Below are 11,336 nucleotides of genomic sequence, written 5' to 3' on the forward strand. Positions count from 1 at the left end.
AAGTTAAACAGTTGGCGGTGGGTGGTGATGACTAGCTGCCTTCCCTCTAGTCTTACACTGCTAAATTAGGGATGGGTAGCGCAGATAGCCCTCGAGTAGCTTTGCGCGAAATTCAAAACGAACCAAACGAGAGTAGATTTTAAGGAATGGTTTTTGATATTAGGTATATCAGCGAACGTAGCCTACAGAAAGGTGTGTCGAAGAAATAAATCATATTTTTAATCGTTAGACGGACTGAACTTTGCATCATTTTTACTAAACCATTATACCGGTATGTGAGGTGCTATTCTTAAAACATAGTGGCAAAACCAACAGAGTGGTTCTGTATTTGTGGTCACGTTACGTAAGCTATCTGCTAACACACCTTATTTGAATCACTGATCAGAGGAAAGACAGTTAGTCAAGAGTGTTCTGCTAGCTCGCCTCATAGTGTACCCACAGCTATTTGAAACTATTTGGTGATATCACACGGATTCGAACCTGGCTCACCAGCTATGTATTCGGAGATCCACCACAAACTAACAACGCTGTTTTATTGAATACACACAGTGTAAAGAAAACGATAGGCTTAGAGTTTTTTATTGATCGTGAACTGAGATAAAGATTGTGATTTAATGTTAAGTTTTGGAAAATCAATTCTTTACAATAATAGCTGTGATAATCTAGTATTTCTTTTAACGCTAGTCGAGTAGTGAAAGGATGTGCGCCAAGGTACAGGTATAGACGGCGCTACTGTATAGTATCAACTCCTGACACAGAGGTGATGTATGTCAGACTTGCAAGACCGGTTTTGGAATGAAATAAACCAACCTGAGTAAAAGGTGATTAGGACTAGGGTGGATAACCGTGGTTGTGACACGTCAGTTGTTTCATCCTTCCTTTGTTCTGTGGAAGAAGCATAGTTAGACTGGTGTTTGTAACGATTGTGTAACAGTGTGTTGGTGTATAAAATGGGTAAGTAATATTTGTTAAATATATGTTTTTACTGCAAGAGGCCAACTTAGTTTGAAACTTAAAATGTTGCTGTAACCTGACTGTTGAAAAGTTATTTTTCCTTAATTGTATTTCGTGAATGTTTCTTTTCATTTCACGAAACGTAAGCAAAATAAACGATACCTTTTTACGACAAGGTAAAAAATCAACAGTTTAGATTTTTAAATAGTATTGTTAAACGTTACTTTGGAATAATTTGCTAAACAAAAACAAATTGTATATAGAAGTCATTTTTACTTATTCCTGGTATGTAGTAATTCAGACAACAAAGAATTATAAATTAAATTTAAAAATAACACCTATATCTTCTCTGTAAAGTTTTAGGAATTACACATAATAACCGAACTAAAACAAAAGATTTAACTCGTTCCTAATGTTTATAAATCACGTGTTTCAGCTGTTGATAAATTGCCCTTGCAATTTGCGAGGTTTTACACTAGATAGCAGCACTATAGTTTATCTTGTCTTTTTCTTAATTTTGTTTAATTTAGCACAAAGCTACAAAATGGACTGGCTATCTGTGTTCTGCCCATCACGGGTATCGAAACTCGGTTTTTAGCCATGTGAGTCTGCACACATACCGCTGTGCCACTAGGGGCTTTCTTCTTAATACTATGTGAAAGTTCTTCAAAATATTTCCAAACGCCATAAAGAATTTAAACTGAGTTTCCAAGTGATTTCCCTTAACTAGGGTTAATAGCCTTCATTGTTGTTCTAATATAAATAAAGGTTATAACGTTTTGTTATGACAGGTAATAACTACATTTAATATTCCTCTTGTTGGTATTTCCAGGTGGAAATGCTGTTATTATTGGAGCAATTCTGGTGGTGGTAAGTATACTGTATATGTATTGTTGGAACAATTCTGGCAATGGTAAGTATACTGTATATGCATTGTTGGAACAATTCTGGCGATGGTAAGTATATGTATTATTAGAACAATTCTGGCGGTGGTAAGAATACTGTATATGTATTATTGGAATAATTCTGGTGATGGTAAGTATACTATATATGTATTGTTTGAACAATTCTGGCGATGGTAAGTGTACTGTATATGTATTATTGGAACAATTCTGGCGATTGTAAGTATACTGTATACGTATTATTGGAACAATTCTGGCATTTGTAAGTATACTGTATACGTATTATTGGAACAATTCTGGCATTTGTAAGTATACTGTATACGTATTATTGAAACTATTCTGGCGATGGTAAGTATACTATATATGTATTTTTGAACAATTCTGGCGATGGTAAGTATACTGTATATGTATTATTGGAACTATTCTGGCGATGGAAAGTGTGCCGTTTTTCACGTATATATATTGCCAGTTTTTCATAAATACCTACATCACGTAAGCCATAAATTAGATGCAGTTTTAGAAATATTTATGAAAATAAAGAAAATTGGTAGGTAACGATAATTATACGTACATACATTTTTTGTGTAACAATGAAATGTTTAATGCATTGTTGTGTTGACAGGTGTAATAATGAAATGTTGTCCAGTGCATTGTTGTTGACATGTGTAACAATGAAATGTTGTCCAGTGCATTGTCGTGTTGACATGTGTAACAATGAAATGTTGTCCAGTGCATTGTTGTGTTGACATGTGTAACAATGAAATGTTGACAAGTGCATTGTTGTGTTGACATGTGTAACAATGAAATGTTGTCCAGTGCATTGTCGTGTTGACATGTGTAACAATGAAATGTTGTCCAGTGCATTGTTGTGTTGACAGGTGTAACAATGAAATGTTGTCTAGTGCATTGTTGTGTTGACATGTGTAACAATGAAATGTTGTCCAGTGCATTGTTGTTTTGACATGTGTAACAATGAAATCTTGTCTAGTGCATTGTCGTGTTGACATGTGTAACAATGAAATGTTTAGTGCATTGTGTTGACATGTGTAACAATGAAATGCTGACTAGTGCATTGTCGTGTTGACATGTGTAACAATGAAATGTTGTCCAGTGCATTGTCGTGTTGACATGTGTAACAATGAAATGTTGTCCAGTGCATTGTTGTGTTGACATGTGTAACAATGAAATGTTGTCCAGTGCATTGTTGTGTTGACATGTGTAACAATGAAATGTTGACTAGTGCATTGTCGTGTTGACATGTGTAACAATGAAATGTTGTCCAGTGCATTGTCGTGTTGACATGTGTAACAATGAAATGTTGTCCAGTGCATTGTCGTGTTGACATGTGTAACAATGAAATGTTGTCCAGTGCATTGTCGTGTTGACATGTGTAACAATGAAATGTTGACTAGTGCATTGTCGTGTTGACATGTGTAACAATGAAATGTTGACTAGTGCATTGTTTTGTTGACATTAAAATATCAGTCGGAAGGTGACCAACCATCACAAGCCCTGTGTTGAACATAGTAGCTCCTGAAAAGGAAATTGCATACTTATAAACGTTGAGAAATCAACATGTTAGGCACTCGTATGTGGCAGTCTGACTTTGTTTCATTCACTCATTGTTACATGCAAGACAATGAAGGAGGTTCGTGAAACTGGTACTGTTGTCAATGGAAGTGGTAGTTCTTAGTCATAATTTATCATAGTGATAGGCTATGATCTCGGTTATCATGAGACAAAGTGTTAACATTTTGATACACACCAGCCAAACATAGTCTCAGCAGCTACAACAAAACAAAGACTGAAATGAGAAACCTGAAAAAAAAAAAAACGTTTTACAGACCAGTCTTGGAGCTGTTTGAAAATTATAGACAACATTTGTTCGAAAGCGTGTGGGAAAATGATACATTTCACTAAACAAGTTTTCAAACATGAGTTTTATATTGACTTCCAAGACGGCAAAAACAGTGACATTCTAACTACACCGACCATACCTATAGTGTTAAATGTAAGGAGTTTCTTAGTAATATCAGTGACATTCTAACAACACTTTCCATCCCTATAGTGTTAAATGTAAGGAGTTTCTTAGTAATATCAGTGACATTCTAACTACACCGACCATCCCTATAGTGTTAAATGTAAGGAGTTTCTTAGTAATATCAGTGACATTCTAATTACACTGACCACCCCAACAATCTTGGAATGATTCGGGTACATGTGCGTTCCACGTTGGTTTTTAATGGCACTTACAAAAATATAGGTAATATAAAGGTAAAAAAGGTCTTATATATTAAAGTATTATAATCCTGACTAAAAGGATTTCAAGTGATGATTTACTGATGTCTCTTACGAAGTAGTCACAGTTGTTTATTCACATTATTTATTGTATGCCATAGATTCTCATGTTCCTATTAATATTTCTGATTTGTAACCAGGCATTCTGTTGCATAAATAGAAATATGGCCAATACAATCTGTATTACAAGATTATAAAATACAGACAGTGGTTTTACTGTATAAAAATGAAAGTCATCTGTGTGTGATGAGGTTATAATTCACAAACTAAAATTAATATACAAAAGTGTACTGAAACCGACAATCAACTACATAATGTTATTATTTCAGGTACTTGCAGTAACATGCGCAGATATGATGCGCAAGAGCATAGTTTTTGACAGCAAGACTCCCAAGGTGTTCTACTGTCCTCAAGATAAACCGACAGGTATGGAAAAGATGTACGTGAAGGCCAAACCGATAGAGAAACTGTGTGAATATGGAGGAAAGAAACTTCCCAAAAATTACCTTTCCGACTGTTATAACGATGTGGACGAAACAGAATACGCATGCGCTGAAAAGCGCCGGATTTTGGTAAGCAATGTCAGTGGAAGAGCCTTTGGGATAATCAGACGTAAAGATTGGTAACTTTAAGATGGCTGATTAATTACTGAGGCCAGCGCATGTGGACTGTTAGATAACCAGTACAATGTTAAAAACATCCGCATTCATTTGTGGAAGTAACCAGTTTGTTGACACTTTAAGTACTGTACCTAATGAATCCAGTAAAGTATGTTGACAGTGTACATACTGTACTTAATGAATCCAGTGAAGTATGTTGACAGTGTACATACTGTACCTAACCAATCCAGTAAAGTATGTTGACAGTGTACATACTGTACTTAATGAATCCAGTGAAGTATGTTGACAGTGTACATACTGTACCTAATGAAACCAGTAAAGTATGTTGGCACTGTAAATAGTGTACTTAATGAATCCAGTAAAGTATGTTGACAGTGTACATACTGTACCTAATGAATCCAGTAAAGTATGTTGACAGTGTACATACTGTACCTAACCAATCCAGTAAAGTATGTTGACACTGTACATACTGTACCTAATGAATCCAGTATTGTATGTTGACACTGTACATACTGTACTTAATGAATCCAGTAAAGTATGTTGACAGTGTACATACTGTACCTAATGAATCCAGTAAAGTATGTTGACACTGTACATACTGTACCTAATGAATCCAGTAAAGTATGTTGACAGTGTACATACTGTACTTAACCAATCCAGTAAAGTATGTTGACATTGTACATACTGTACTTAATGAATCCAGTAAAGTATGTTGACATTGTACATACTGTACTTAATGAATCCAGTAAAGTATGTTGACACTGTACCTAATGAATCCAGTAAAGTATGTTGACAGTGTACATACTGTACCTAACCAATCCAGTAAAGTATGTTGACAGTGTACATACTGTACCTAACAAATCCAGTAAAGTATGTTGACATTGTACATACTGTACTTAATGAATCCAGTAAAGTATGTTGACAGTGTACATACTGTACCTAATGAATCCAGTAAAGTATGTTGACACTGTAAATACTGTACTTAACCAATCCAGTAAAGTATGTTGACATTGTACATACTGTACCTAACAAATCCAGTAAAGTTTATTGACACTGTAAATACTGTACCTAATGAATCCAGTAATGTATGTTGACACTGTAAATACTGTACCTAATGAATCCAGTAATGTATGTTGACACTGTAAATACTGTACCTAATGAATCCAGTAATGTATGTTGACACTGTACATACTGTACCTAACCAATCCAGTAAAGTATGTTGACACTGTACATACTGTACCTAACCAATCCAGTAAAGTGTGTTGACAGTGTACATACTGTACCTAACCAATCCAGTAAAGTATGTTGACAGTGTACATACTGTACCTAACCAATCCAGTAAAGTATGTTGACACTGTAAATACTGTACCTAATGAATCCAGTAAAGTATGTTGACAGTGTACATACTGTACTTAATGAATCCAGTAAAGTATGTTGACACTGTACATACTGTACCTAATGAATCCAGTAAAGTATGTTGACAGTGTACATACTGTACTTAATGAATCCAGTAAAGTATGTTGACACTGTACATACTGTACCTAATGAATCCAGTAAAGTATGTTGACAGTGTACATACTGTACCTAACCAATCCAGTAAAGTATGTTGACAGTGTACATACTGTACTTAATGAATCCAGTAAAGTATGTTGACACTGTACATACTGTACCTAATGAATCCAGTAAAGTATGTTGACAGTGTACATACTGTACTTAATGAATCCAGTAAAGTATGTTGACACCATACATACTGTACCTAATGAATCCAGTAAAGTATGTTGACACTGTACATACTGTACCTAACCAATCCAGTAAAGTATGTTGACAGTGTACATACTGTACCTAACCAATCCAGTAAAGTATGTTGACAGTGTACATACTGTACCTAACCAATCCAGTAAAGTATGTTGACAGCGTACATACTGTACCTAACAAATCCAGTAAAGTTTATTGACACTGTAAATACTGTACCTAATGAATCCAGTAATGTATGTTGACACTGTAAATACTGTACCTAATGAATCCAGTAATGTATGTTGACACTGTACATACTGTACCTAATGAATCCAGTAAAGTATGTTGACACTGTACATACTGTACCTAATGAATCCAGTAAAGTATGTTGACAGTGTACATACTGTACTTAATGAATCCAGTAAAGTATGTTGACAGTGTACATACTGTACCTAATGAATCCAGTAAAGTATGTTGACACTGTAAATACTGTACCTAACAAATCCAGTAATGTATGTTGACACTGTACATACTGTACCTAACAAATCCAGTAATGTATGTTGACACTGTACATACTGTACCTAATGAATCCAGTAAAGTATGTTGACACTGTACATACTGTACCTAATGAATCCAGTAAAGTATGTTGACACTGTAAATACTGTACCTGACAAATCCAGTAATGTATGTTGACACTGTAAATACTGTACCAAATGAATCCAGTAAAGTATGTTGACACTGTACATACTGTACCTAATGAATCCAGTAAAGTATGTTGACACTGTAAATACTGTACCTAATGAATCCAGTAAAGTATGTTGACACTGTAAATACTGTACTGTAATGTAGCAACTATTTAGCAACTCTGTAAAAAAAAAATGTACTTTATTTGACCAACATTTAGTTACACTTTATCTTTCTACTAGTTTCATTTTTGTGTTGAAAGAACAAGTAATTTGAGTATACAGCAGTGATAAGGTGTTTGATAAGGTTCTGTTCACAAGTCACTAAAATCCGAGTGTTTTATATCTGAAAGAATATACTATTTAATTTAATAATATCAAGAAATAAAACAAAATTGAACGATTTTTTAAGCCGACTTATTTTCTATAGAGACATCTAACTCTAGAGAAAAATTTAACGGTTATACTTTCAAATATCATTGGTTTGACTTTGACTCTTTTTATTTCCAGAAACGTATGAAAACTTCAAATGAAACAGAAGCGATTCTTTCTACAACTGCGTCTCCATCTGTTGGGTTAGTCGAGAATCAGTGAGATATGGAGCAAACGGAAACGTTTCATATATTTATCTGTACCTGGAGCTTACCCTATTTATGTAAACATATCCATTAACAAGGATTTGATTGCCACGATAGGACAAAGGTTTTGAGCACAATATTTGTTAAGACTTTAGCGGTGAAGGGCGAAATTTGGGCTGCTTGGCATTATGAACATTTGATATTAAGGTGTCGGGAAAATTTCACTAAACTTGTTAACAAAGATATATGGGATATCCCATAATCCCACAACTTCAGTGTAAAATGGTGATGGTTAGTGTGTGCTAATAAACGATATCGAGTTCATTTTAAACAATCAGTATTGAAGGGCGACTTTTGGTAGAATAATTTTGTAATTACGTTTCATTGGTTCTGTGAATTGAGAAACCTTACAGCGGTAATAATAAAAGCTATCAATAGATGGCAGGAAAAACTGGTGTAATCGATGGAGTATATTTGATATTGGTTGGTTTCAAACAATTCTTACAACCTTTATGTTATTTGAAGTTTTCATTGTCCCGTTAGGACCCTATTAAAGTGTCTGACAGTCCGAAGTTTATGTGTTATACCAAACAATTATTAAACCTGACAACAGTTGTCTTCCAATGAACCTGTCAGAATATTTTTATAAAAACAGTATTTCGTTTTATTCAATAGGAACTCCTGTATACACTTTATGTTTTCATAAAATTATGTAAGATACAGAACAGTGATAAGAAATAAAATCTTCCGATAGGTTATGCACTTACAACGAAGCTGAACATTAATCAGTACAGCTGACTAAATACACTCTTTTTACGTGCATATAAATATTACAATGTATTTAAATATCGTATCTTTTGATGTTATTTTCATTCTTAATACCAATAATATATCATGAGGTTCGGACACATTCTTACGTTTAGGCTAGTCCTAAATAGAAATCCTAAGCTAATTATAGTAACAGTAGAATAAAAACGATAAAGATTTATTCACAATAACTGTAAACAAATCCTATAACAACAACCTGATAACTTGGTAGGTATTGTTTGAAAAAAAACAAACAGTAAAACTTATTTTAATCCTAATATTACTGTGTTTTAAGATTAAGAAATTGTTTGATTGTCTGAGAAATTATGTGGTAAATCCATTTAGAAAACAACAATCATTCTGGATGTAGGAAAACTTAATTTTTATTATTATAGTCTCTTTGTTTCTTTTTTTACAAAATGGACTGGGAGGCCTACATTTCATCAGACTTGTTCATTACGTGAAACCCGTGTTGTTTTATTAGACTTGTTCATTACGTGAAACTCGTGTTTTATTAGACTTGTTCATAACGTGAAACTCGTGTTTTATTAGACTTGTTCATAACGTGAAACCCGTGTTGTTTTATTAGACTTGTTCATTACGTGAAACCCGTGTTTTATTACTTGTTCATTTCGTGAAACCCGTGTTGTTTTATTACACTTATTCATTACGTAAAACATGTTCTTTAATCAAACTTACATGAAACCCATGTTGTGTAATGGAGCTAAATATTTACTAATTTGAACAGTTAAAACCTGTATAATAATTTAGTAGTAAACCTTTGAGGTGATCAGTTAGTACATGAAACAGATAAATTATTATTTCACAGATTTTGTATTCGTACTGAAGTTTATCAAATGAAGATGGTATTGAAGCGTCATCTCTTTCAGTCAATTAAGAACAGTAGTAACAACTGGAATGAACTTCATGATTTAAACGTTTGTCGCTACCTCTGTATACATGCGTAGGAGGAAGTACGTCACCGGAAATATAAGACTTGTAGGATATTCGAGAGCGTTGTTGTTTTTACAGCCACAAATTCCTGAGTTGTTACTATTGCGTTTGATGGACGAGAACGTATGTGTGTGGGGGTGCGCTTGTTGTCTAAAGTAGACTGGCTCACCTGTGTTCACGGATGGGAGATCTAATATAGTTATTTTTATTTATTGTCATAACTTTTTAGCAGATATATTTAGAAAACTGGTGGCATGAAAATTCTCAGTTTTATCTGGAGAAATCAGTAAACAATAAAAGACTTAATTTTATATAAAAAATAATTACATTAAAATAATAGAATCTTAAATATACAGATGACGTCTGGTTGCTACGGGAAATGTATAATAATAAGTTCGTTGAAACCGGCATATTAAAACTTTATATATTAGAATTGTGAATATGAGGATACGATATTACGAATACAATAAGTTCCAGAAAATTTGTGTTTCTTAATATATGTCTTCTTAACATAGTTTTGTAATGTAATCAATGAACCTAGAAGGGCCCCGGATCATAATCTGTCGGCGAACATACTGATCGTTTTAACCGTGATAGATTTATAATGTGACGATCTAACTATTCGTTGGTAAAGAGAAGCTTTAGAATTGATGATGTTAACTAACTCCCTTCTATCACTTCAAAAGTAGGCCTTACAATATCAGAGTTGTTTATTTGAGAGTGTTTGAACTTTCTACTAAGATTTGTTTGGTTTGAATTTCGCGCAAAGCTACTCGAGGGCTAGCTGCCCGTAATTTTGCAGTGTAAGACTAGAGAGAAGACAGCTAGTCATCACCACCCACCGCCAACTCTTGGGCTACTATTTTGCCAACGAATAGTGGGATTGACCGAACATTATAACGCCCTCACGGCTGAAAGGGCGAGCATGTTTGGTACGACGGGGATTTGAACCCACGACCATCGGATAACGAATCGAGTGCCCTAACCACCTGGCCATGCCGGGCCTTCTACCAAGGTCGCCAGCTGATTAAGTGAACAAATTCTAGAAGTATTATACAATAACGTAATTGGACGACGTGTATTTTGTTTTAGTTTCTACAGATGGAGCTGTCTGGTGAACATAAGTAAAAGAGTCTTTGATAGTAACAAACAAGTTAAAACCGTTTGGATTACCTAATAATATTCTAATATAGTTAATTAAAATTCGAATTATGACTTTAAAATATTATGTAAAAATGTGTGTTTGTAAATATATTTACACGTGAAGATAAAATAGTTTTATTACAAACCAGTGATCATTTACTGTCACGTTTTAAATATGACAGTAATACAGAATTATCATACAGATATATATTGTATGTATAAGAAAGTATTGTCTGATGTCTCGTACAACCCTGGTACATAGGGGTAGGTTGTTTATCAAAACAGTATTGCAAATATCACCTCATAGGTCATAAGAACTTTACACCACTATTAATAGTAATATTTATGTAACGACTGAGTTTTTATAATGTTTGTCAGAAGAAAGATGAACGTTCAACATAAATAGACTTGTTCTGATAGGGTACTATACATCAGTGTATGGGGTGCAGAAGTTGAGGCATCAAAACTGACACGATCTAGAAGATATCTGTGTTTACTGGGCCAGCCACCTGTGGTTAAACATTATTGAGTTTAAACATATTTGTGGTTAAGGGAAAATGTCAATACGTGAGGCTTAATTCACTTATTTACTTTGATCTTCCAAATAGCGTTGATTAGTTTTGATTTCAGCTAAGCTAGTTGAATGGTTGGTTAGCTGTGGCT

General features: G+C 34.2%; 1 protein-coding gene across 1 annotated transcript; it reads left to right on the plus strand.

Annotated features, from left to right (window-relative positions):
* Nucleotides 1-720: 720 nt before the first annotated feature.
* On the plus strand, nt 721-8,353 carry LOC143231139 (uncharacterized). The gene is made up of 4 exons (XM_076465780.1): nt 721-954; nt 1,787-1,824; nt 4,484-4,726; nt 7,702-8,353. The coding sequence occupies exons 1-4, from the start codon at nt 951-953 to the stop codon at nt 7,783-7,785; spliced, it is 369 nt and encodes a 122-aa protein (XP_076321895.1). The 5' UTR covers nt 721-950; the 3' UTR covers nt 7,786-8,353.
* The last annotated feature ends 2,983 nt before the right edge of the window (nt 8,354-11,336 follow it).

This window comes from Tachypleus tridentatus, chromosome 1 (genome assembly GCF_004210375.1).
Source record: "Tachypleus tridentatus isolate NWPU-2018 chromosome 1, ASM421037v1, whole genome shotgun sequence".
NCBI classification, from domain to species: domain Eukaryota; kingdom Metazoa; phylum Arthropoda; class Merostomata; order Xiphosura; family Limulidae; genus Tachypleus; species Tachypleus tridentatus.

What these genes read in the sequence shown, in the direction of transcription:
- LOC143231139 (XM_076465780.1), top strand. An exon ending in TTGGAGCAATTCTGGTGGTG is followed by an intron (nt 1,825 to 4,483) that starts GTAAGTATACTG and finishes TTATTATTTCAG; the next exon opens with GTACTTGCAGTAACATGCGC. An exon ending in CTGAAAAGCGCCGGATTTTG is followed by an intron (nt 4,727 to 7,701) that starts GTAAGCAATGTC and finishes TTTTATTTCCAG; the next exon opens with AAACGTATGAAAACTTCAAA.